The following is a 26084-nucleotide window of genomic DNA, read 5'->3' on the forward strand; positions in this document are numbered from 1 at the left end:
GCTGTTTTGCCCACCAAAACAAAACACCACCAGACTGCGGAGACGAGAAGGTGGTTTTGGTTGTTGGTCGTTCGTTGGTGGAGACAAAACAAAGGCAAGTAAGTGGGAGTGCGTGGAGAGCAACAACAACAACAACAACAACTGCCACGATGGCCAGCAAGGACCACCAGGTGGCGGCCCTGCGCAAGCAGCGCGAGGTATGGTTGCATGTGATGGCGGTTGCATGTGATAGCGGTTGCACGTGATGATGTTCTTGTGTGTGTGTGTGTTCATGTATGTGTGTGTGTGTGTGTGTGTTCATGTATGTGTGTGTGTGTGTTCATGTATGTGTGTTCATGTATGTGTGTGGCGCAGGTGAGTGACGAAGGTCACTCTGGCTGCGTGGTTTGACCCAAGCACGTTTAGCGTCCGGTGTGTGTATATGTGTGTGTGTGTGGATATTGACACTGCCATGTGTATGACGGTGCCGCTGCGGTTCTGCTGTTGTGTGTGTGTGGATAACAGACCATTCAGACCAAGACCTTCATCAAGTGGATGAATTCGCACCTGAAAGACCTCGGTTTGCAGGTGAGTTTGTCGCCAGGCTTTGAGAGGCGTGTGCATGCATGTGGATCACCACCGCCACCACCACCGCCACCACCACCACCTTGTGGCATTGTGCCTTTGCCAGTCTTTCTGTTGTGTTGATGCTCTACACGTCCCGCGTATCGACCCAGCCAAAAACACGCTGGCGCTCCTTTTCTCACTGCCCTTGTGCTTGTCTGCCGCCTCGGTTGTGTTCAGGTGGAAGTGCTTGATGATCTGCAAGATGGCATCTGCATCCACGCCACCCTTCAGAAGCTGGCCGACGAGCAATTTGTAAGCCCACATTTGTGCGTGTGTGTGCGTGTGTGTGCGTGCGTGCGTGTGTGTGCGTGTGCGCGCGTGTGTATATGTGTGTGTGTGCGTGTGATGCTCTGTAGCCCTGCGGCCAAGCGTGGTTGCTGTGTGAGTCAGCTTGTATTGTATTGTATCTCACGTGTAAAAACACACTTGCCTTGCTTTACATGACCTCGCCCGCAACTGCCGCCATTCATACCACCAGAAACTGCCCAGCAAGAAGCCGCGCATGCGCATCCAACAGATTGAGAACGTCAACGCCTGCCTCACCTTCATGAAGTCCAAGGAGGTGATGCAACGTGGTGGAGTGTGTGCCTTGCGCATGCGTGTGCATGTGCATGTATGCGTGCGTGTGTGCGTGTGTGCGTGCATGTGTGCGTGCGTGTGTGCGTGCGTGCGTGTGTGCGTGTGTGCGTGTGTGTAATTTGCTTCACCCCAGTTGCTGCCTCACCATCCTCATCACCCGAATACCAGATCAAACTGGAGGCGATTGGCGGGCAGGATATTGTCGACGGCAACGTCACCCTCACACTCGGCCTCCTCTGGACCATGGTCCTCTGTTTCCAGGTGCGGGCTCTCTGATGCTTGTTTGTGATCGCTTGCTCTCACACATTCGTGTTCATTCACACATTCGTGTTCACGCACACACATTCGTGTTCATTCACACATTCGTGTTCATTCACACACACACACACAGCTTGAGGAGGTTGAGGGTGAGGATGCGAAAAACGCAAAGGAGGCGCTGCTGCGGTGGTGCCAGCGCAAGACCAAGGGCTACCCTGGTGTAAAGGTCGAGAACTTCACCACCAGCTGGCGCGATGGTCTCGCTTTCAATGCTCTCATCCACAAGCACAGGCCTGACCTCATCAACTTTGATGCGCTCGATCCAAAGGACCCGATGTACGCTTGTGTGTGTTGGCGGTGATGTGTGTTTGTTTGTGGGCTTATTCGTGTTGCATGTGCGTGTGTGCGTGTGTTGTGTGTGAGTACTGCAGAGGAATGCACTCCACTCATCAAATACCTGGTGCCACAAACCTCCCTTGCCACAGCACGAACCTCAACAACGCATTCGACATTGCCGAGCGAGAACTTGGCATTACATCCCTCCTCGACGCTGAAGGTAAAGAAGTGCAACTGCTCGCACACACACACACACGCACGCACACACACATGCGAACATGTGCTTGCTTCATTCACAATTCATGTGTCTCCTGACAAGTGCACATTGCACACGCTCACTCGCTGCTCGCCACCGCCGCCACTGCAGATGTGCTTGACTTCCCCGACGACAAGTCGATCATGACATATCTGATTGCGTACTACCAGAAGTTTGCCAAGATGGAGCAGGACGACGTTTGGAAGCGGCGCCTCAACAACGTCCTCAACTTCCAGCTGCAGGTGCGGCCGCAAGCAAGACATAGCGCTTGATTTGGGAAGGCGAGGAACAGAGCGCCGTTGTGACGAACGTGCTTGATGCTTCATGCATCTGGAGATGTGCACAACCGTGAACTCACACACAAACACATACGCACACGCACACGCACACACACAATGATCACGTCTTTCATCACGACTTTTAGATGGAGCACGACGAGAACACGTTTGAGCTTGAGACGGGGGATCTGCTGCAGTGGGTGCAGGACAAGATTGCGTGGCTGCAGCGGCGCGACTTCCCCAACTCGCTCGAAGGCGTGCAGGAGGCCATGCACGACTTTAAGGAGTACCGCGTGAAGGAGAAACCACCCCGATTCGTTGCAAAGGGAAATCTCGAAGCGGCGCTCTTCACCATCCAGATGAAGCTCAGGAGCGGGAACCGAGTCAGATACCAGGTGCCGCCACCATCACGGGCCTGTGCTTGTGCTTGTGCTTGTGCGTTTGTGCGTGGGTAGGCCATGTTCCAACGTTGTCTTTTCGTTACCTGACCATCTTACTCTTTTCATTGCCACCACTGAAGCTCAGTTGTTTCGCACGCACAATCACACACACACACACACACTTACTCACACTTACTCACACACACACACACTCGATACGTGGCATATGTGCAGGTGCCGCAAGGGCGCGATGTCGCCGCCATCAACTCGCACTGGGACCGACTCGAGAAGGAGGAGCACGAACGGTATGTGTGCGAGTGTTGCGTGTGTGTGTGTGTGTGTGTGGCTGCATGCAACGTGGTCTCTGCCATCTTGTGTGCGTGTGGTTGAGCTTCCGTGCCGTGCCTTCACAATGACGACGACACGCTTCTCACACACATCCTCAACTTTGCAAACACATGCAGCGAGATTGCCATGCGCGAGGAGCTGCGGCGACAGGAAAAGCTGCTGGAGATTTCCAAGACTTTTCACCGCAAAGCCGATCGCCGTGAGGACTGGGTTTCAGAGACTCTCGACAGGTGAGCGTGCGCGCGTGCGCGTGTGTTTGCACGTGTGTTTGCCGCTTTGTCACAGTCGTTTAACGCTTACAAGATGTCTCTCTTCATGTGAACCTTGGGGATGTGTTTTGTCAGGGTCACGGATGAATCGTTTGGATCATCGCTCGCAGAAGTCACGGTATGCCCCTGCGAGATGCACACCACACACACACACACACACACACACACACACACACACACACACACACACACACACACACACACACACACACACACACACACACACACACACACACACGCACACACACACACACACATTCACACAATTGACACTCGCACACTCACACCACGCCCGCCCGCCCGTCTTGCTTGCTGCCTGCAGGCGTCCCAAAAGAAGGAGGACATGATGAACACGGAGATTGACGCGTACGAAAAGAGGTTGCAGGCACTCGACGAACTGCACCAGCAGCTGCAGGATGGAAGCTTCAACGAGTACGTCATCGTGCCCCTGCCCTCACCAGTCCCACTTCTCTAAACACACACACACACACACACACACGCACTCACACACACACATACACACACACGCACTCACACACACACATACACACACACGCACACACACACACATACACACCTCCTACCAATGAGTTTACCCAAACTGCCCACACATCACCAATCCACCAACCAACCAAGTTCACTCACGTGCCCGTCGCCAACGACCAATCACACACCGCATTGTCTGCGATCACGACTGCAGTGTGGAGGCCGTGAGCGGGCGTGTGGAGGATCTTCGTGAGGAGTGGGAGGATTTGCTGCAGCAGATGCGTGAGCGCGGCGTGAAGTTGAGCGAGTTGCACGACCTGTTTCGCGTCTACGCCGAGATTGAGGACGCCGTCCTTTTTATCGAACGCACGAGTAACGCCATCGTCACCGCGCCCGCAGGCAAAGACGTCGACGAGGTGTGTGCATGCACGTGTGTGTGAAGAGGGGACAAGAATACTTGTGTTGTTGTGGATGTGCACACATGTGCTTGCGCTTGTGTGCTCTTTCAGACACACGTGCAACAACCCCCTCACCCTACTTCCTTACACACACACGCACACACACACACACACACACACACACACGCACACACGCACACACAATGCATGCACCTCAGGTTGCAGAGTTGCAGGAGAAGCACACGCATGTGCAGACGGACATTGACGCAATGGCCAAGGCCACTGGTGCGCAACTGGCTGCAGCCGTGACGCAATTCACAAAGTCCAACCACTCCAAAGTCGATCTGATCGTGCAGAAGCAGACCGAGATTACATCAGCATTTGAGACGCTTCGCCAACAAGCTGCAGAGCGCGACGCTCTGCTCAAGCGATCCATGCTCGTCTGCGCATTCATGCAGGTGGGTAGGCACTACGCCGACTGTTGTTGCTGCTGCTGTTGCTGCTATTGTTGTTGCTGCTGTTGTTGTTGCGTGCGAGCTTGTGTGTGTATGTGTGTGTGTGCAGAGAGAGAGAGTGTGTGTGTGTGTGCTCGGTGCTCTTGCGGGAGCCCCATTTGTGCACAGTGTCTGTGTGCGACTTGAAGCATGACATCACGTTCACACTGCGTTGCTTTTCCCCTCCTGTCATCTTTGTTCGGCCCCTGCGTGCGTGTGTGTCTGTGTGTCAGGACGTGCAAGAAGAGCGATCGTGGATCATCAACACGATGCCGACCGCTGCATCGAAGGACGTCGGCTCGTCTCTCACAGCCGTGCACAAGAACATCAAGCGCCACCAGGTATGGCAGAGAGCGTGCGTGTATGTATGTGTGTATGTGCGTGTCTTTGAGCGATTTTTCTCTTGTCATTTGCATGATCGTCCATAACCACTTCACACACAAACACACTCACATATACACGCATACACGCACAATACGCATACGCTTCAGATGTTGCTTGATGAGATCTCTGGGCGCGACCGCGCGTCGTATTCAAAGGTGATGGAGACGGGGCGCGCCCTTGCACAGCAGAAGGATGCGTACGAGCCACAGATTCTGACGGCGCTGCGTGCCCTCGAGGAGCTGTGGAAGGAACTCCAATACGGCGCACAGCAACGCGAGGTATGTCGCACGTTGAAGCGGCTTGCGGCCGTGTTGTGTGGCGGCAATACGTGTGCGCGTTGATCATGACTGGGCTCGTTCTTGGCCTGTCCTGTTTGTCGCCTGCCTCCCCCCTCCCCTCCTCCACCAGGCACCGCTCTGTTATCCCATTCCCTTCAATTTCTCTCCACCCCTCACCGACCCACCTGCCTTGCGTGAGACAGATTGGCCTGAAAGTTGCGCTGCGTGCGCAGGAGTACCTCGTTGCTGCCAACGACGCCGATTCGCGCATGAGCGAGTTTGAGCCGCAGGTGACCAGCACGGACTACGGGCACGACGAGCACACCAGCCAGGCGCTCCTGGACCGCTTCAACGCCGTGCAGGAAGACATCACCACGTTCAGCAAGGTGCACACGCGCCCAAGCACCACCCGCTTGTGTTGGCAACCCCCCCCCCACTTGCTTGTTGCTTGAGCTATGATTGCACAATTGCATGCTTGCGTGAGTTGCATAATTGCACAGTTCTCGTGATACGCGTGTTCGCTTTGCTCTTTTTGGATTCGTCTCCTCATCTCCATGCCTTGCGATGGTCTTGCTCCTGCTTTTCCTCATTACCCTGATTCCCTTTCCTTTCATTCCCCCTCCCCAAATGCCCATGACAGGTGATGCAACACCTTGCGCAGCTCAGCCAGGAGATTGCGGGCATGCCCAAACCGGACAAAGTGTCCGCTGCGCCGACGCCCGCCGTGTCCGCACAGGGCAGTCAGCAGCGCCTCACAGCGCCAAAGCCGACCGCTGAGCGAGTAGTTGCGACACAGGACTACACGGCGCAGCGCGGCAAGGAGTTGTCGTTCACAAAGGGCACTGTCTTCACAGTCAAGGCGAAACGCGATTCTGGACTGTGGAAGGTTGAGGACGCGCACGGCAGCATCGGCATGATTCCATCAGCGCTCGTGGTTGCCGCACCACAAGAGGACGAAGACGCTGCTTCGCAGCCCAAACCGCGGGCCAGTCCACCACGCCCCGCCCTTAGTCGCGCCCAGAGCATTGCGGCAGACCTCGCCTTTCCCAATCACGTCGTCGGCGTGACCACGCGCCAGGCTGCGCTTGACGCGCGCTATCACGACCTGCAGCAGCGCGCACAGCAGCGTGCGTTGGCTCTGCGCGACAGCACAAGTTTTCACTCGCTTCAGCGGGACATTGGCGTGCTCGTTGACTGGCTGGAGGAGAAGCGGCCCATCTACGAGTCGGTGGACATTGGGCACAACGGCGAGCAGCTGGGCCTGATCAAACGCAAGTTTGACGCGTTTATGCAGGAGTTGCTTGGCAAGGAGTCGGCGCTTGCAGCCATCAACTCACGCGCAGAGGAGCTCTTGGCTGCAGCACACACGCAGTCGGACAAGATCGTTGCCGAGCAAGACCACGTCAACGCTCTGTACGTGCCATGTTTCATGTGTATGTGTATGTGTGTTTGTGCCTGTGTTTGTGCGTGTGTGTGTGTGTGTGTGCGTGTGTGTATTATTGTGCGTGTGTGTGGTTTTGTGCGTGCTGTTGCCTTGCATTTGCATGCGCCTTTGTTCACCGCATTACCGAAAACACACACACACACACACACAGGCACTCACACGCACACTCACTCACACACACACACACACACACACACACGCACTCACACGCACACTCACTCACTCACAATACACACCGTGCAGGTGGAAGGAGGTGGACGCCAAGGCTGCCACACGCCAGCAGCAGCTTGAGGAAGCGCACGAGACATTCGAGTTCCGTGAGCGCGTGGAAGAGTTACAGGAGTGGATCCGAGAGAAGCTTGCCATCATGCCAGAGGACCTTGGCCGCGACGTCAGCAGGTGCGCGCTCGCGCTGTTGTATCGTGCGCACAGGATGTGGATCTCTCTTTGTCGTTACGTTTGTGTGTGTGTTTCAGAGTGTGTGAGCGTACATGTGCATCAATGCGCGTGTGTGAGTGCGTGTTCCCTTTGTTTTTGCTTCTTTACTGCCACAACACCCACGCCATACTCAACCTTTCCCCTTCCCTCTCTTGGTCTCTGCAGCGTCCATGCACTGCAGCGCCAGCACGAGGCGTTCAAGTCTGAGATTCAGCCCATTGACGGGGAGGTGGGCGACCTGATGGCGAAGAACGCCGCTGCCGACGTGCAGCGCAGTGAGCTCTTGCAGCTCTTGCAGCAGCACCTCGAAGGCCTCAACGCAAAGGCCCAGGAGAGGCAGGCCAGGATTGCCGCTGCACTCGACCTGCAAGTCTTCCTACGCGACTACCAGACCGCCGACGCGTGGCTGGCCGGTCTGAGCGCGGACATTGCCGGGTCTGAGCTGCACAGCGATCTGACCAGCGCGGAGGTTGCCCTGGAGCAGCACGACGGCCTCAAAGCCGAGATGGACGCGCGCTTCCCCTGGTACACGCAGGTGGCCGACCGCGGCACGGCGCTGGTGCAGGAGGGCCACTTTGCAGCCGACGACATTGGCGACAAGTCAAACGCCCTGCGCACGACTATGGCGGAGGCAGCAAAGGCGTGGGAAGAGAAGCGACACCAGCTGCAGCAGTGCTTTGACCTGCGGCGCTTTGAGGCCGCCACGGCTCGGGCGGGCGCAACCCTGGACCGCTTGGAGAGCGATCTGGCGACGACGGCCGTGGGTGACAGCCTTGATGAAGTGCAGGTGTTGCAGAAGACGCACGCCGGGGTACAGCAGCGGATTGCCGCGTCCACCGACGAGGTGCCCGGTGTTGTTGCCGCGTGTGAGGCCATGCTTGCCGACAACCACTACGAGAGTGCAGCCATCAAGTCCAAGTCTGACGAGCTCGTGGCGCGGCGGCGTGCCGTTGAAGAGCGAGCGAGCGAGCGGGCACTGCGGCTGCAGCACTCCGCGACGCTGCAGGCGTTCCTGCGTGACGCCGGAGAGGTCGAGTCGTGGCTGGCAGACAAGGAGAAGATGGTGGCGGAGCGCAACTACGAGGACAAGCTCAATCTCAAGGGAAAGCTGCAGCGTCACAAGCTGCTGGTGCTGGAGATGGGCACAAACGAGGATGTGCTGTGCGATCTGGAGAAGCGGGCCGGGGCCGCTGCAGAGGACCGCAATTACGCTGCGGGCGACATGCGCGAGCGCGCTGATGCGCTGCGTACGCGGTTTGAAGCTTTCCGCGCCGCGTGCGAGGAGAAGACAGCGCGCATCGAGGAGGCCATTGCCGAGCAGGACTTTGCGCGCTCCGCCGCGGACTTTGACCTGTGGTTTGAGCAGGTGCAGGCGCAGCTTGCGGAGACGGACGTCGGGGGCGACCGCATTGCCGCTGCGCAGCTGCTAAAGAAACACCAGCAGCTCATGGCCGATGTCGCCGCGAAACAGCAGGTGGTTGATCTCATTTCGTCCAGTGCGGAGGCCCTCATCGCTGCCGGGAACTACGAAAGCGAGAGCATTGCGCAGACGCGCAAGCACGTGGGCGAGCGGTACGCCTCGCTGGAGGAGCCGTGCAGCGTGCGGCTCAAGGCACTTGAGGACTCGCTCGCGTGGCAGACATACCTGAGCTCGTTCCGCTCGGAGAAGGCGTGGATTGACGAGCGCTGGGAGCGCGCACACGCCAGCAACGTTGGCGACAACCCCGCCGACGCGCAGTCGCTGCTGAAGAAACACCAGGCGTTTCACGCAGAGGTGTTGCCACACGAGGATCTGATTACTGCCGCGGTGGAGGCGGGCGATGCGCTGGTGCCGGACAACGCGCACAGCGAGAAGATCTATGAGCACAACGAGGAGCTGACCAAGGCCTTCCAGGACCTGGTGGATGCATCGAGCGACCGCCTTCGCGTGCTGATGGAGAACAACTCCGCACAGCACTACTTTGCGCAGTGCACGGACGCGCTCGAGTGGTGCCGCGCACATGAGGCGGCGGCGGGTAGCACGGAGTACGGCGAGGGTGAGGAGAGCGCGACGGCGGGGCTGCTGGCCAAGCACGATGCCCTGTCTTCAGACCTCAGCGCGCACCGCGTGCTGACGCAGGAGCTTGTGGACCAGGGGCGTGGCCTGATGGAGGCCGGCAACTTTGACCAGGAGCGCATTGCGGCGCAGATGGCGGCGGTGCAGGAGGCAATCGACCGCCTCACGGCCGACGCGAGCAAGCGCAAGACCGCGCTGGAGCAGCGCATGCTGTTTCACCAGTTTGTGCAGGACTGCAACGATTCGCTGGCGTGGCTGGACAAGAGCCTGGAGACGGCGCGCTGTACGGACATTGGGGAGGACCAGGACCACTGCGAGGTGCTGCGGGAGCGCTTTGACGACTTTGCGCAGTCTGTGCGGGCCAACGAACACGACATGGTGCACAAGCCGGTGGCGCTGAGCGAGGAGCGCTCGGCGCACGTGGACGGGCCTCGCATGCTTGACCTTGCGCAGCAGCTGTCCATGCGCCTGAAGGAGCTGCAGGCGGCGATGGCTTCGCGTGAGACGCAGCTCAACAACGCCACGGAGGTGCACACGTTTGTGCGCGAGACATCTGAGCTGCTTGCGCGCGTGGAAGAAAAGCACGGCCCCGCGCGCTCGCAGGAGTATGGCAGTGATCTTCCCGCCGCAGAGTCGCTCAAGCGCTTGCACGACCGCTTCGAGCTGAGTGTACAGGCGCTGCGCGGCGCTGTTCGGCAGCAGGCGGAGAAGGCCGACGCGCTCGCCCCGCGCCACCCCGCAAGCAGCGGGCGCATTCTGGACATGAAGCAGCGGCTGCAGGATGCGTGGCAGCAGCTGTTGGATGCGACGGCAGCGCGCAAGACGGCGCTGGAGGCGTCGAACCTGCTGCACCAGTTCCTCACGCAGCAGCGCTACATGGTGTCGTGGATTGGCGATATGGCTGCGCAGGTGAACGCGCACGAGCGGCCAACGAGCGTGGACGGCGCAGAGAAGGCCCTGGAGCTGCATGCCACATACAAATCTGAGATTGACACGCGGCGTGTGGGCTTTGACGATCTGGTTTCGTTTGGGCAGCGGCTGCTCGAGACACAGCCGCAGCACGTGGAGGCTGTGTCGTCTGGCCTGGACGCGCTGCGCACGGCGTTTGCCTCCCTCACCCAGCAGTGGGAGGAGGTGCGTCGCGCGCTGCACCTGGCCAAGGACGCGCTCGTGTTTGAGCACGAGACGCAGGCGCTTGAGGCGTGGCTGCAGACACAGGAGTCGCTGCTGCTTGGGGACGACGCACTGGAGGCCGCCGTCGACGCTGGCGGCGATGTGGACGTTGACGTTGACGCGCTGTTGGACAAGCACGGCGAGCTGGAGGCGTTGCTGGACGCTCACACGGGCAAGCTGCACAGCCTGCGACGGCTGACGAAGTTTGAGGAGGAGTCTTTGCAGCAAGATGCCATTCATCAGCACTACCAGCGCTTTGAGCAAGAGGATCGCGCTGAGCAGGAGCGCCGTGCAGAGCGGCAGCGGCAGGAGCAAGCCGAACAACTTCAGCAACAGGTGTGTGAATGTGTGCGCGCGTGCGTACGCGAGCGTATGTGTGCGTGTGTGCGTGTGTGCGTGCGTGCATGTGCATGTGTGCGTGTGCGTGTGCGTGCATGTGTGTGTGTGTGTGTATGTGTGTTGTGTTGCAAGTTGTTTGTGCCGTTGAGTGCGCCTGCGTGTCAAACTCACGTTTCAGCGGCGTGGGCTGTGCTGTGCGTTCAAACCATGCAGCAACTGCTGGAGGCGGAGATGCAGCGACAGCACGAGTTGGAGGAAGCAATGCGGCAAGAGCGGGAGAAGCAGGCCGCGCAAGCCGCACAGGAGGACACCGCCCGCGCAAAGGTGCGTCTTCCTCCGTTGTTGTGGGCCACCACAGCATGCATGTGTGGCTTCTGCACGCCACGCTTCTTTCCTCCTCAAGTGTACATGGTGGTGACATGCCGACACTTTGCCCCATGTCCTCTTGATTGCACACACACACACATGCACACACACGCACACACGCACGCACACACACACACACACACACACACACTCTCTCTCTCTCTCTCTCTCTCTCTGTCTTTGTGTCTTTCTGTTTCTTTCTCTCATGCATTTGGCTCACGCTTGTGTTCAACCCCCCCTTTGTTTTCTCGTCATTGCTTTCCCCTGTGGTCCGTGTGCACACAGGCGACAGCGGAAGCGATTGTACAGCAGGAGAAGCGGCGCGCCACACAGCTGGCGGAGGAGTTGGTGACGGCTGCGGCATCCGCCCGCGCAAAGCTGGCAGAGAAACGTGCTGCAGAGGAGCAGTTGCGGTCTCGTGAGCAGAAGGTGGTGGAGGCTGAGCGCCGTGCAAGCCTCTCTGGCACGCGGGTCATGCGAACACAGCGGGCATCGGACTTTCTGCCACGCATGCCGCTGCCGAGTGACGGCGGGAACACGACGACAACCGCCAGCACGCCGTCAACAACGCGCGCAACGTCAACATCGTCTACACTCGCACGGGACGCGGACGCACCCGCGCCCGGCGCCACCCTGGCAAGCGAGCCTGCCGGCAGCAACGCACGCGCCCCCCTGAACGGGGCCCCCTCAATTAATGGCGGACACGCGCACGCGAGCGCCGGCGCAGAATCGAGGGAGGAGGATGACGAGGGCGAGGATGAGGACATTCAGGCTGTGTTGTCGTACCCGAGCCAGCTCAACCCGGGCTCACAGCGATATGTGATGGCGGCAGATGGAAAGATGTCATCGTCGTCCCTCAACACAGAGTACTCTGCACTATCGTCACGCAGCGAGCTGCCCCCACACATGCTGGACTCGCAGGCGGCGCGAGCAGAGCACGGGCTGTCCACGCTGTCCATCTCCTCCTCGCCTTCTGTGCCGCGCCGTGCTAACACCAGTTCGGCAGCAGACTCGCTCGTGCCCGATGATGATCCGCCACCGCTTCCGGAGGACGAAGTGCCAGACATTCCGCTGGACGAAGATGAGGAAGTGTAAATCCACCCTGCTTTTTCTTTGCATGCAGTTGCGTGCAGTTGTACATTGTGGCGTGTGAGTGTGTGTGAAAGTGTGTGAAGGTGTGTGTGTGCGTGTGTGCGTGTGTGTAAGCGTGTGTTTGTTTTTTCATGTCCATGGCACAACGGCACTGCGATTCGGTTGGATGGTGTTATGTTACACGGCTGACTTGGTGAAGGCTTGAGCTTTTGTTGTTTCTTTCGACGTGCCGGGATGTGATGAGCAAAGCCACGCGCTTTGCTTCCTTGGGCCTTTTAATTGTGTATGTTCTTTTCATTGTGTGTTGGCACCATTTAATTTTTCCCTCACAAACAAGTGCGAGCAAGCTTGAACTGATGAGGAACACGTAACATCGGTGGTTATCCAACGACAACAATTCCATACAACCCAACCAATCCATGCGCTGGAGTGAGGCGCAGACAAAACAACACAAGCTAGCTCACAGACAAGAGGCACACAGATACGCAGGCGCACCAACACGTACACAGACGGGTGACAGTTGCCTGCAGCCACATGCGCACAGGCACCCACATATGCACCTGCCACAACAGCTACATGACACACACACACACACACTCTCTCTCTCTCTCTCTCTCCTCTCTCTCTCTCTCTCTCTCTCTCTTCCTCGAAGCACGCACACACAACTAGAACCTGCCACGCCCCCTGCCTCGTCTGCCCATGTGTGGCGGGCGCATCATGTGCTGATGCGGTGGCGCTGCACCCATTGGCGGCATGCGCGGGCGTGGCGGTCTCGTGTATCCAACAGGACCCCGCGGCCCAGCGGGCGGCGGTGGCTGTACCATGCAGACAGACGCGAGGGAAGAAGGCAAGGTGTGATGCGCAAGTGGTATGGGTGTGAGGGCGCTACAACAAGAAGCGCATGCAGTCACTCGCAAGGGTTGACGCAGCATGCCTTGTGTTATTTGTTTGGGAACATGGTGTTGGTGTTCTTGGAACCATGTTGTTTGTTCGTTTGTAACATGTTATGTTGTCACGGTTGTACGTGTCTTCGAAGCAATTTTCGTGCATCAGAGAATGAGGGGACTTGACGTACCCGCATGCGAGCGTCCATGTGCCGCATCATGGGCTGGCGTGGTGGCGGTGGTGGGCCGCCATAGCCTGGCGGCGGCGGTGGTCCGGCCATTCTGAAGGCAGCACGCACACCACACATTGAGGGCCAATGATGGCACGAGGTACGCAACGAAGACAAAGAAATCGCCATCAAGTATGGTGGTTCGACGTCGACACGACACTCAAAATTTACACCACCAACCCACAGAGAAGTTTGAACACGGACACGTTCATTCCTGCTGCCCCCGCCAAGCGTGCTACTCCTTGCATACCCCTCTGCCTCTCAACAACATCAAAACACAGCGCACTCACCCTGGAGGCGGCGGTGGTCCTTGCTGGTAGCGCTGCGGCGGCGGCGGCGGCGGGCCAGGGGCAGGGCCAGACCGCCACGGCGGCCCCGCTGGCATTGGCGGGTGGTGTGGGTGGTGTGGAGGTGGGGGAGGTCCCATTGGCCCGGGCCCACCACGGTACGGCGGGCGACTGGGCGGTCCGCCACGCGCATAGCGGCCGCGGCTGCTGGAGCGACGCTGGCGGCGGTAGGCTGGGGTGCGCGAGCGGGACCGGGACCGGGACCGGGACCACGAACGCGACCGAGAGCGGGATGGGGATCGTGATGGGGAACGGGAGGGCGTCCACTGTCCACGGCCACCGCCAGCATCACGACGCGGCCACGGCGAGCGAGAATACGACCGTGAACGCGAGCGCGAGCGCGAGGGCGAGGCACTGCCACGCCTCCTGCGCGGTGACACATCCCGTGACCCTTCACCGGATCGGCGAGACGACGACGATCTCCGCCGTGATCGTGACCTTGACCTTGACCGTGATCGTGAGCGTGATCGTGAGCGTGCGCCCGACACTGGTTCGAGTGGCGAGCGTGAGCGTGAGCGCGATGGCGATGGTGACCGTGATGGTGACGGTGATGGCGAGCGCGGGGAAGGGGTGCGGCTGCGAAGGGAGCGCGATTGCGGGCGCGATGTGCGGCGGGAAGACGGCTCAGAACTGATATCGCGAGAAGACCCGCGCTGTGGCGACGATGGAGACCTGTCAAGAGGGTGGATGGGCACATGGAGTGAGAAAGGTAACGTGGGCTCTCCCTATGGGCTATGCTCATTCATGGGATGGGCATCATGAACAATGCGCGCGATATCGCAAGCAACAGATCGCACATACAGAGAGAGAGAGGGAGAGAGAGACAGACAGACAGACACAGACACACACACAGACACACAGACACAGACACAGACAGACAGACAGACCGAGACACGCACAGACACACACAGACACACAGACACACACACACAGACACAGACACACACACACACACACACACACACAAAAGCAGCGTTTGCGATGGGTGCGCGTACCGTGGCATGGGTCGCTGGCTTGAGGACGAGAAGCGGCGGCGGCCCCTCATCTCCGCCTCGGGTCGGCCATCGCGTGGTGCCGGCGGTGCGCGTGGCCCCCGCGGCGGTGGTGACCGAACAGGAGACCGTGATCGCGACCGCATGCGTGCGCGGCGGGGTGATAACAGGGGAGGCGGTGGTGTGCCAGGGCCACGGTTGCGAGCACGCCCCGAACTGCCATAGGGGCGGGCAGCAGGGGACCCCGGGCGGTAGGGTGGAGAGCGGCGCATGGGCGGTCGACCTTCACGGCGGGGGAAGCGCGGCGGCGGCGGCGACATGGCAGCACGATGCGGTGGTGGTGGTGGTGGTCCCCGGAAGTTCGGGGGCCGATGGTGGGGATGGTGGGGATGGTGGGGATGATGTGGTGGAGGTGGGCGCGGATGGTGATGTGCGTGCTGGTGCGGCGGGGGTGGTGGGGAGCCGCGGAAGCTTGCATCGTAACGGGGCCGGCCGCGTGGTGGTGGCGGCGGTGGGGGTGGTGCGCGCTGGTCGTGTCGGCGCGGGTGGCGTCTGTAGGGCGGGCTGCGGGACCGACGAAGCCCTCGCGGCGATGGTGGCAGTGGTGACCGTGAACGCGACCACACTCGGCGGTCACGGCGGCCAGGGTGGTGGGCGTGGCGGTGGTGGCGTCGGGGTGGTCCGGACGGCGACGGCGGAGGGGATGGCGATTCAGACATCGATCGAGAGCGTGCGCGCCGTTGTGGCGGTGCTGGCTGGACGACGCTGCCTACAGCGTGTGCAGGGCGCCGCCCGGGCGACGCCGGCGGAGACACAGAACGCGAGAGCGGTGTGCGCGATCGGCCCCGTTGCTGCGGCGCTGGTGGAGGCGGCGATGGTGATGGTGATGACGGTGGTGTGGCTGCTTTCGCCTTCTTCGCGGGCCTTGCATTGCGACTACCGGGTGAACGCTTCTCAGCACTTGTGTCCCGACGCCTGTCGCCTCTGCTCGCACGGCGACCCTCTTCACGCTGTAGCTGTGGTTGCTGTAGCTGTCGCTGTGGTTGCTGGTGCTGGTGTTGCTGCTCGCGTTGAGCTGCCAACTTCTGTTCCTCTTCCCCGAATGTGTCCATCAACGTAAGGAGCTTGGCTGCTGCCACGGACTCAATTTTCTGCACATGTGTGTGCGCGCGTGCGTGTGTGTGTGTATGTGTGTGTGTGTGCGTGTGTGCGTGTGTGTGCGTGTGTGGGTATTGGTGCCGAGCGGATCGTGGGTTGCATACATAGAGGATTCGTGCATATGTAGTGTGGCGTTTAGATTCTGTCACGTGCAACGCCAATCAATCCTGCACACCGAACTAACCGTCATGTCGGGGCACTTGTGAATTTCCTGGCGTCGTCGAAGGTTGTTGCGGAGGTGAGACGCCTTTGCCGTTGGCATGCCATATCTACATGTGTGTATGCATGCATGTGCGTGTGTGTACGTGTGTTTGTGCATGTGTGTATGTGTATGTGTATGTGTGGATGTGTGTGTGTGTGTGTGTGGAGAAGTACAAGTGCATACGTGAGTCAGGCGATCGCTGGAGCGAAATGCGGCTGCACAACCACGTGGACAGCAGTAGCAACGAGACATACACACTAGTGTTGACTTACGTGTTGATCCAGCGGACAAGGAAGGTGGACCCAAGGTTCACGGACGTGTTCCAGTCAAAGTCAATGTCGTCATCCATGCCCTCCACACTGAACATCCATGCAATCCACCCAATACAGCAACAGCACAGGAGTGGGTCAAGGCACGCGCAAGGCTGCAAGTGGCCTCACACGCCTCGCTCACAAACGACGCAGCAAGATGTCACTAGATCCCTCACAACACATGGCACATGCGCGGTGCGTGGTGCCTCCACAAGCGCGAGCGAGAGCAGCCAGCGACACAAATGCAACACAGACGTGCGGGGTGCACGTCCGCTCGGCACACGGAAGGGGAATTGCAGGCTCACCGCGCATAGCCGGAGTAGGACGAGCTTCCATTCGCGATGAAGATGAGATACAAGTTCTCATTGTTCTGGCAGAAGAAAAGACGGGAAGATGGGTGTTGAGGCGGGGGCGGGGTGGGGTGCACAACGAGGCAGACCCAACCCCACACGCACAGGCACACAAAGACTCATAGCGGTTGTGCGCTGTGTACACCGATAGGAAACATGCACACGTACGCACGCACGCACATACACACGCACAAACACGCACATACACACGCACAAACGCGCACGCAAGCAAGCAAGCACGCAAGCACACACTCACATATACAGGCGATTGAATGACACGCACCTTGAAGTCAGCTTTGAGCTTGGACATGTTTCGCTTCGGGGTTGCCCAGAGATCGTGCTGCTGCGACAGGCGTATGTTCTCCTCCGTGTGGCTGCGCACCAGGTAGAAGGCACACTTGCCACCTGCCCGGAACGCCTGCTTCGGGACACGCTTGGGAACACCGCCATCGCTGTGCACGACGCGAGTCATGCCTTGGCGCTGGTGTGCGGCCGGTGCAGTGCCACGCACAGCCGCCGCCGCTGTTGGTGTACTTGAAGATCCTTCCACTCGTCCTTTGCCGCGTCTGCCTGGGGCGGTACTGGAGGATGATGACGATGCCGATGGTGGTGGTGCCGCCGTCGGCTTCTGTACATAGCCTGCCGTCGCATGCGCACGCGCAGCCAAAGCAAAGCGTTGATGGGATCACCCACCACGACGCAGGCGCGCGCGCAGAGGAGTGGCGCGGGTGCACAGGAGCACAGCAACACACAGGTATGACGCAACCGAGATGTCGACAGGCGGGAAGCCAAGCGGAGCACATTGAGGACAATGATTAGCTGAACGAAATCATTCATTCATTCACATCCTGTGGCCCCAGCAGCTTGCATAATCGCGTCCCCTCATCCATCTCGTCTGTCGCTCTCTCGATCGCGCGCTCGCACCCGTCAAGTCGCTGTGCACGCCTCCCGCTCGCATGCCAATACACGTCGCACCCCATCGCCACTCATCTCTCTCCTTCTGCTATGCTCGTGCGCGCTCTGACCCTCTCACACGCACACAGAGACACACGCACACGCACACACGCGCGCACTCTCTCTGGCTCTCTACACGCCAAGAACACAAGCAAGCACAGCACATGGGGTGGGGGAGTAAAGGAAAGAGAAAAAGCCGGTGACAGCGATGATAACGACCAAAGTGGAAGACAATCGCCACAAATACGCATAGGACGCGTAACCACAGAGAAGCAGAGGGGGGAGGAGGAAGAGGAGGCAGAGAAGAAGAATCGGACGCCTGAAACATGTGTCAGGACGCGCTACTTCTACAGACTACGGATGCAACGGTCACTTCTCTTTCGCCAACTGAATTGAAAGGCACAAGGCTGCACGCGTCCCGATCTGATGGTAGCGCCCCATCACAGCCCGTACAGCCCCTGTGTCTCTTCCCACATCTCCCTTCCCACATCTCTCTGGCCGATGCCCTCACGTGCCAGCACGTTGGAGTACATGTTCTGGATATCACCGCACCTGACAGGCGTTCGTGGATGCTGCGCTTCGAGCGGCGAGTCGGGCTGCTGGTCTCATCCCGTTGTTGGTGTGGCCTCGCCCGGGCCTCTGCGTGTCCTCTGGAGGCAGCACCAGCGCCATCTCCACCAGAAGGCGCCCGTGCTGGTGCTGGTACTGCCGCACGCTGAGTTTCGCCCTTCCTCGTGGGTGCGCGCCTCTGTGCGTCTCGGGATGATCTGCGTTGGCGTTGGTCGGTGAAACGGTCGGGTTGCACCGCTGCCAGTTTGTTGCCAGAGTCGGCATCGCGGGGTTTTGCTCCTGCTGCTGATCGGTCACCTAGCCGGGCAAAGACTGACTGCTGGGGTCGCTGCTGTGGTCGCTGCTGGCGTGCTGCGTCCTGCCTCCCGCCTCGTTGTGCTGATAGTGCTAGTGCTGCTGCCGGTGGTGGCGGTGATGCGCGTGCCCTGGGGGCTCCTCGATCTGGAGCTGGGCGCGCGCCGCGCTCGTCCAGACGAGCATCGCGCGGGCGATCTCGGCTTTGTCTGCGACCTTGGCGACGTTGCTCTCTGCGTGGCGGCAGATCGCGGCCCCTCGAGCGGCTGCGGCGCTGGCTCTGTGCAGCTGACGCTGTTTGTGTTGGTGAAGCTGGCCTGTGTCTCTGACGACGAAGGTCGCGTGGCTCGTCCGTTTGTGGCGGTGGCTGTGTTCTCCTCGCCGCTGTCTCGGACGCTGTCACGGATGATGTCCCGTGTTCAACCCGTGTTGGAGCTGCAAACGTGTGTGTGTGCATGTGCATGTGTGCATGTGCATGTGTGCGTGTGTGTGTGTGTGTACATGTGCATGTGTGTGTGTGTGTGCATGTGCATGTGTGTGTGTGTGTGTGTGCAAGGCTTTGGAGTTGAGGGCAATGGTGATGGAGGGCATTCCTTGTTCAACACTGGACAAAGCTGACGAGTACGAACCAGCAAGCAAAACGGACTCACAAGAAATGGGGGTGCTACCTTTGGCTTCGTCAACTTGCGACTCCGATACAACTACAGCTTCGTTTTCTGCTTCGTCAAACGTGTGATCGTCCCCAAGAACGGTGGCAAGGATGTTCTCCTCCTCCATGATGGCAGTCTCGTGTGCCAGTTCGGCCTTCGACCTGTCGTGCACTGCCTGGTCGTTCGCTTTCCGCCGTTGTCTTTTGTGGTGCGTGACGAATGTTTATGGAAGGTGTGGTCAAATTTCTTCAATGCGTGGTGGTGGTGGTGCTGAAGCACTGACAACAAACAACAACAGCAGAAAGCAACAAACAAGCAAGTGAAGGGGCAAAGATGAATGGGAAACATGCATGCATGCGTGTGCTTGTGTATGGGTGTGGGTGTGTGTATGCGTGCACAGGGGTTGTGCCAACGACGCGATTCGTCCCGCTACTGGGAGGCCTCGCCCTCAGCACGCTCCTCAGCACGCTTCGCCAGCTCCCCAACGACATCAGACTTGGTCTTGGCCGTGAGCACGTCAATCGGGGTGATGAACTGGTACGGGCCCTTATCGCGCATGGCCTCCCAGTCGCGGCGGTTGCGCTCAACCTCAGCGCGCAGCACCTGCACATACACAACAAAGGGGGGTTGGTTGTTTGTTTGTTTTCGGCAGGTGGGGGTGGGGAGGCAGAGGTGGGTGTGGAGCACATTGGAGAGGGGGGGAGGAACACGAAACAAGCAGAATGACATACACACAGACACACACACACACACAAACACAGAACAAACACGCGTGCACACACACACGCACACATGCACGCGCACATGTACCGTACCTTGAGGTCTTCAAAGTGGTCGCCAAGTGAATCGTACACGGGCTTGGCCACAAAGTCAATGAAGCCAACCTGCAGCACAAGTGATGGGGTATTGAGGGTGAGGGCGAGGGCGAGGGGAGGAAGCAGGCATGGACAATCATGAGGGAGGCAAGGGAGGGGTACATCGAATCAATTTCGTTGCGCTTTGTTTTGCCCGTGATGAGCGCAGAGAGGGATGTGATGCAACAGCACACACTTGCACACACAACGCCACACAAAGAGAATCTGCGACGAAAACGCACCTGCATCTTTGGCAGCTCGCTGACTTTCTGGCGGTTCATGAGGTCCTGCAGGTCGTCTGTCTTGGCGCCAAGCGCCCGCTCCAGATCGCCCTGATCAAAGAACTCGCTGCAGTTGTCGTGAATGGTGTGTGTGTGTGCGTGTGTTTGGGGGGGGGCAACGTAGTCAAGAGCATGAAAGGTGAGTGAGGTGACGTCGGGATGTGATGATGGGTGGGCACATAAAATACAAGATAGCACACACTGTGCATGTGTGTTTGTGCGTGTGTGCGTGTGTGTGTGTGTGTGTGTGTGTGTGTGTGTGCGTGCGTGCGTGTGTGCGTGTGTGTGTGTGCGTGTGTGTGCGTGTGTGTGTGCGTGTGTTATTGGACCTGTAGACGAGCTCGGCGACGCGGCGCTGCGCAGGGAACGGCTTCGTGACAGCAGAGAGGTCGCCAGCCGTCATGATGATCGACCGCAGAATGTCCTGAACGGCGGCGGCAGTGGCGGTAGTGGAGCACACAGGAATGAGGCCAGGGCAGTTGTAGGGCACAAGCAAGCAAACGCATATTGCCCCAAAACAACATACAACTAAGTCAGCAAGCAAGCACGAGACAGCGACATCAACACACGCAAGCCAGCACCCAAGCAAACGAACAAACAGGCCAAACCATATGCACAGGTCAGCGATACGCACCAAGTGCTCGCGTTTTGCCTTGTCGAAGGTCTTGTCGTCAACAAGCGCCTTGTACTCCTTGCGAATGCTAAAGTGGCGGCCAAGGTCGGTTGCAAGGATGGCAGATTCAATCTGCTTGATCGCCTGTTTGAATTTGGCGGCAGTTGGGGTGCAGGGGGTGTAGGGGCGAGTGTGTTTGTGTGTGCGCGTGAGGGTGAGTCATTGAGTGCATTTGTGTTCGTGTGTATGACAATGGAAAAGAAGGAGGAGGAGGAGGAGGATGTCGAAGATAAAAGCGTGTGGGAGTGATGCGGAATTGATGGCAAGGGAGGCGATGGTACTTGCATGGTACACGCCAATTGCATGCATACACATGAAAGTAAAACTACGCACACACATACACACACGCACACGCATACAACACGACCGTTGCACCTCAACAACGAAAACAAAACAACAACAACAACATCATCATCATCATTGCCTGCGGGGTGTGTTGATACCTGTTCGTACTGCTTGGATGGCAGGGCAGCGAGGATGTTCTGGCCCTCTGTGCTGAGGATCGTCACCGCGCGGTCAAAGTGGTGGTGCTCGAGCGTCGACGTCGAGTACAGCTAAGGGGGCAGACACGCGTTTGTATGTGTGTATATGTGTGTTTGTGTGAGTTTTGTTTGTGTGTGAATGTGGGCCGACGTACAGACGTGTGCAAGTGCGTGCGTGTGAGGTGCGTGTGAGTGTGCGTGTGCATGAGGTGCGGTGCTGTAGACACGAGTGCACGGGGCGTTGGTTGGTCTGGCTTACGTCGCCAAGAGGGGTGCTGTACTTCTTCTCGAATGTGTTGTTCGTGCCACTGCAATGGTTCGGACAAGAGCGGGCACGTCGTGATGAGTTCGGATGACAGCTCGATCGGTGACAACAACAACAAGAACAAGAACAACAAGGACAAGAACAACAAGAACAAGAACAAGAACAAGAACAAGAACAAGAACAACAGCGGCGGCGGCGCACCGGTGGTCGAGGTCGTGGGAGAGCGCGGCAATGAGGATGCCCGCCTTCTCGAGATCAGAGAAGTACGTCCCCATCTCAGAGCTCTGCAGTAGCGCAGCGGGTGCAGTAGCGCAGCGGTTGCATTGCCGTAATGGCGGCGGCGGTGGTGGTAACAGGAGAGTGACGTGAGAACAGGAGTGAAGGGTGCACAAGTTGCATGCGAGCAGGCACGACGTGGGCATGCATGAGCATGTGTGTATGTATGTGTGTGTGTGTGTATGTGTGTGTATGTGTGTATATGTATGTATGTATGTGTGTGCGTGTCAACGCACCATGAGGGCACCATAGACAAACTGGCCCACGTTGAAGGCATGCTTCCAGTTGTGGTACCTGCGCATACACGTCGACCAAGTACACGTAAGCTCAGTGAACTAAAATGAAACGTGCAGTCAGATGCAAATCCACCCTCATCACACGCACACACACACAGACACGCACACACGCACACGCACACACAGACACGCACACGAAGAAGGTTCGCCGCACCTGACGTCGCGGTAGGAGCGCTTGACACAGATGAGCCAGGAGGAGAGGTCGTCGGGCCGCATGCGCAGCTTGCGAGCAAAGCCGCTGTCCGTGAACATTGCCCGCGCAGCGAGCAGCGTGTCGTCAATGTCAATCGACAGCGGGTCAAACGTGATGGAGCGCAGGCGCGTGCACAGCTCCCTACAGCAATGAACAAGACATGGTGGTGGTGGTGGTGGTGATGAGGAGGAGAGTAAGGCAGAGAGATCAGTGCACGTGGAGGAAGGGGAAAGATAGCGTCACAATCAATTACACAGCGTCTTGTGTCCGATTCCCGTTAAACACACACACAGAGCAACAGACACACACAGAGCAACAGACACAGACACACACACACACACACAGACACACACACACGCACACACAGACACACACGCACACAGACACGCACACGCACACACACACACACACACAGAGCACCAAGGACGCGACGTACTGCGGGGGCTCGGTGGTGGAGAGCTTCTCAACCTCCTGCGGGTGCGCGCGGGTGTGGTAGGACAGCATCTCCAGGGCAACCTGGTGGCGGCGGGCGTCACGCCGCACTTGGTCGTGCAGCTGCGCATTGTGCAGCGCAAGGCCGCAGTAGCCGGCAAACACCTGCAGAGAACGCGCAGGGGCCGGTGGGGCGTGGTGGAGATGGTGCGATAAGTGGGATGAGGGGGGGGGGAGAAGGGAGGTGGTAGTGCGGGATAGAACCAGTGGATGGCTCTGCGAACAGCAAAGCCCCACGTACGCACAACCGCACACGAGTATGTACACTTACACACTTACACACTTACGCAAACCAACAAACAAGCCAGCCAACAAACCAACAACCAAAGTCTGTTGCGTACGTTGAGGCTCTTGACGTCGCGCTCCGTGAAAGGCCCGTCACCGTGCTTGTTGATGAGCTGCGTGACAGCAATCACCTCGTCGTTGTTGTCGAAGATGGGCGTGCAGAGGATGTTGCGGGTCTTGAAGCCTGTCTTGTCGTCGATGGCGCGGTTGAAGCGGTCGTCAGCATACGCATCGTGGATGTTGAGCGTCTCGCCAGTGGTGGCCACGTGCCCTGCAATGCCCGTTGTGGCCGGGAACGAAAACTGGTTGTCGTCGCTGTCCCCGACACAGCCTTCCTCCGACACCTGGGGATGGAGGTGATGGAAACGGTCGCAGTGATGGTGGCAGTGATGGTGGCAGTGATGGTGGCCGTGGTGGTGATGGGACGTGGACGTGGGGAGGAGACAATGTGAGGCTGCTGGGTCAGTGGGTGCAAAGACACGCACGCAAACACACATGCACACACTCCTTCACTCAAAACGAGGCGTGGAGAACAGAACAGAACAGAGCAAGATGAGAGCAGTCAAACATGCACACGCCGATGCTTGTTGACGACTTACGTCGAAGGCCTGGCTGGAGAGCTCATTGGTCTCCTTGTCGTACTGTAAGTGTGTGCAAATGCGGCGGCAATCATGAGTCAGCGGTCCGTGTGTGCGTGTGTGTGTGTGTGCGTGCGTGCGTGTGTGTGTGTGTGTCAGTCAGAGACAAACACCAAGGGACTCGAGAAGAAGGTACGCCACCATTACAACCGCCCACCAATTGTAGTCGTTTGTCGCAACACAAGCACAGAAAGCCACAAAGCAGCCAACAGCGAGCGCACAACCCCCCCCCCCACACACATGAACGCGAAGAGCTGGGCACGTACGAGGAAGAGGGAGCATCTGTCGCAGTGGACGAGTTCAGCAGCGTGCTGCAGGATGGTTTCCACAACCTCCTTCGTGTCAGTTGTCTCCATGAGCGCAGCGCTGATGTCCAGCATGACAGTCGAGAACTTCTGCGCCAGGGCCAGCTCCCTCAGCGCCTGTGGTGTGCGGGTTGTGTGAGTCGGAGCGGATATGCTCTCTCACTCTCTCATCATGCTTGAGCTTGCCAAGCACAACACCGACACCCACCCACACATATACAAATGTACACACACATATATACAAATGTACACACACATATATATATATATATACAAATGTACACACACACACACATAAACAAATGTACACACACACACTCTCTCTCTCTCTCTCTCGCACACACACACACACACATGTACACACACACTCTCTCTCACACACACTCACACACATGTACATGCACACACACGCAAACCTCGGCGACGGTGGTGGGGTCCTTTTGCATCCATTGCTTGAGCTCGTCTGCGGACTTGTGGGTGATGTCAAGGTCTTCCATGCTCTTGAATGGAACCTCGAGGCTCTGCATGCGCTGGCTGGCGAGCGAGGCGCGGCGGCGCAGCATGTTCTTCCTGTTGGCAGGGTCGGGCGGTGGTGAACTGGTGTCCTGGGCAGGCTTTGCGTGGGATGCTTCTTGCTGTGGTGACAGCGCGGCGGGGGTGTCTTGCGTTCGAAGCATGGCGGTGTTGGCGGTTGGCGGGTGGGAGGCGATGGTGGCGGTCGGTCGCGGCGGTGGAGTTGGTATGGACGGAGAAGAGGGATGAAGGAGGACGAATGAGGACGTGCAGTTGACGTGAGGGCGCGCGATTGGTTGGTGGGTTGGTTGGTTGGAGATAGAAAATGAACGGTCAAAGAAAGGGAAGCGTTCGGAGAGAATGCAAACGGCAAGCGTATGATGAAGGAGAGCGAATGTGGTCCGGCAGACGGTGTAGGCGAGTGAGTGTGTGCGTGAGTGAGTGAGAGAGAGAGGGTGTGTGTGTGCGTGTGCGTGAGTGAGGGGTAGACAAAGAAGGAGAAATCGAGCACGCGGGATCAACGGTTACGGCATAGGTGTGCACAAGCAAGGATGAGTCGTGGAGTTAGTGCAACCGAGAGGTATGTGATGTGGTGGTGATATGGAGGTGCACGGAAGCAAGCAAGAAGTGGGAAACAAAAGAGAAAGTGGGAAGCAAGCGATGGGAGAAGGGAGAAACGCCACAAGAAGCAAAGGGAGCGAGTGAGGAGGCGGGGGGGGGAAACGCGTGGCGATTGTCAAAGCAAAGACGCACACAAATTGGTTGTCAAGAATGGATGGCGGTGATGTGGCTGGCGGTTGGCGTTGTTGGCGTTGGCGTTGTCGCGTGTGCGGGCAACCAAGAGGACTTCTGTATTATCTTACCGGCGCTTTGGTTGGTTGGTTGGGGGGAGGGGTCTGGCTTCCGTGGCTGGGTCCTGACAAAGATCAGAGAGGTTGGGGATGGCAAGAACTGAGCTGCGTGGGTTGGCTGGCGTATCAGCGTGTTGGTGTGTTGGGTGTGTGTGTGTGTGTTGGGTGTGTTAGTTGTTGGTGGTGGTCCCACGTCAGTGAAGGCTCGTCTGGCTGGCTGGAAACGGACCAGGAAGCGAGATGCGATGATGAAAAAGGAAGCGAAGCAAAAAAGTCAACCGTCATACACCCTCGCCTCTTCAACGCCACGCAACGCAACGCACCTGCCTGCGCGATCGGAACTTCGTCGCCTTGAAGCACAATAAATGCACATCAAATCACCTTGTTGGGACAAAAAAATTAAAACGTTGCGCACACAGAACAACACAGGATAAACAGTAGTTGACGGGTGCGTGTGCTTTGGCCTGCTTGCTTGCTTGC

At 58.3% G+C, this 26084-nt stretch overlaps 4 protein-coding genes across 4 annotated transcripts; 2 read left to right on the top strand and 2 right to left on the bottom strand.

The window, feature by feature from the left end:
* The first annotated feature begins 3 nt into the window (after positions 1-3).
* On the top strand, positions 4-12672 carry PTSG_03130 (alpha-actinin 4). Its single transcript, XM_004995660.1, has 23 exons — positions 4-197; positions 505-567; positions 784-858; positions 1085-1168; positions 1354-1446; positions 1577-1779; positions 1929-1999; positions 2147-2277; positions 2460-2708; positions 2928-2998; positions 3158-3271; positions 3386-3428; positions 3633-3742; positions 4011-4212; positions 4413-4652; positions 4922-5029; positions 5180-5350; positions 5554-5736; positions 5991-6763; positions 7038-7193; positions 7398-10797; positions 11014-11124; positions 11452-12672. Exons 1-23 carry the CDS (start codon positions 150-152, stop codon positions 12259-12261), a joined length of 7509 nt encoding a protein of 2502 aa, XP_004995717.1. The 5' UTR covers positions 4-149; the 3' UTR covers positions 12262-12672.
* PTSG_11970 (uncharacterized protein) lies at positions 12557-19413 on the bottom strand. Its single transcript, XM_004995661.1, has 9 exons — positions 19219-19413; positions 17016-18985; positions 16688-16752; positions 16344-16430; positions 16054-16138; positions 14715-15862; positions 13663-14391; positions 13334-13424; positions 12557-13073 (listed from the first exon to the last, which is right to left on the bottom strand). Exons 2-9 carry the CDS (start codon positions 17202-17204, stop codon positions 12924-12926), a joined length of 2544 nt encoding a protein of 847 aa, XP_004995718.1. The 5' UTR covers positions 17205-18985; positions 19219-19413; the 3' UTR covers positions 12557-12923.
* On the top strand, positions 18188-19286 carry PTSG_03132 (uncharacterized protein; the record flags this gene model as incomplete). The annotated part of the gene is made up of 3 exons (XM_004995662.1): positions 18188-18467; positions 18642-18887; positions 19258-19286. 3 exons carry the CDS (start codon positions 18188-18190, stop codon positions 19284-19286), a joined length of 555 nt encoding a protein of 184 aa, XP_004995719.1.
* Positions 19397-25882, bottom strand: PTSG_11971 (uncharacterized protein). The gene is made up of 16 exons (XM_004995663.1): positions 25834-25882; positions 24657-25669; positions 24202-24357; positions 23897-23938; positions 23354-23641; positions 22957-23117; positions 22482-22661; positions 22268-22325; positions 21957-22039; positions 21750-21798; positions 21452-21562; positions 20970-21092; positions 20665-20759; positions 20297-20402; positions 20016-20084; positions 19397-19803 (listed from the first exon to the last, which is right to left on the bottom strand). Exons 2-16 carry the CDS (start codon positions 24915-24917, stop codon positions 19630-19632), a joined length of 1956 nt encoding a protein of 651 aa, XP_004995720.1. The 5' UTR covers positions 24918-25669; positions 25834-25882; the 3' UTR covers positions 19397-19629.
* Between the last annotated feature and the right edge of the window lie 202 nt (positions 25883-26084).

Source organism: Salpingoeca rosetta, assembly GCF_000188695.1.
Source record: "Salpingoeca rosetta unplaced genomic scaffold supercont1.7, whole genome shotgun sequence".
NCBI lineage: Eukaryota > Choanoflagellata > Craspedida > Salpingoecidae > Salpingoeca > Salpingoeca rosetta.

What these genes read in the sequence shown, in the direction of transcription:
- PTSG_03130 (XM_004995660.1), top strand. Translation starts at nt 150, where the DNA reads ATGGCCAGCAAGGACCACCAGGTGGCGGCCCTGCGCAAGCAGCGCGAG. An exon ending in CCCTGCGCAAGCAGCGCGAG is followed by an intron (nt 198 to 504) that starts GTATGGTTGCAT and finishes TGTGGATAACAG; the next exon opens with ACCATTCAGACCAAGACCTT. An exon ending in CCATGGTCCTCTGTTTCCAG is followed by an intron (nt 1,447 to 1,576) that starts GTGCGGGCTCTC and finishes ACACACACACAG; the next exon opens with CTTGAGGAGGTTGAGGGTGA.
- PTSG_11970 (XM_004995661.1), bottom strand. Translation starts at nt 17,204, where the DNA reads ATGACTCGCGTCGTGCACAGCGATGGCGGTGTTCCCAAGCGTGTCCCG. An exon ending in CTTGTCCGCTGGATCAACAC is followed by an intron (nt 16,139 to 16,343) that starts GTAAGTCAACAC and finishes ACACACATGTAG; the next exon opens with ATATGGCATGCCAACGGCAA. An exon ending in ACATGGACGCTCGCATGCGG is followed by an intron (nt 13,074 to 13,333) that starts GTACGTCAAGTC and finishes TGCATGGTACAG; the next exon opens with CCACCGCCGCCCGCTGGGCC.
- PTSG_11971 (XM_004995663.1), bottom strand. Translation starts at nt 24,917, where the DNA reads ATGCTTCGAACGCAAGACACCCCCGCCGCGCTGTCACCACAGCAAGAA. An exon ending in TCCCACGACCTCGACCACCG is followed by an intron (nt 21,799 to 21,956) that starts GTGCGCCGCCGC and finishes GAACCATTGCAG; the next exon opens with TGGCACGAACAACACATTCG. An exon ending in GTCGCCGAGCTCGTCTACAG is followed by an intron (nt 20,403 to 20,664) that starts GTCCAATAACAC and finishes CGACAACTGCAG; the next exon opens with CGAGTTCTTTGATCAGGGCG.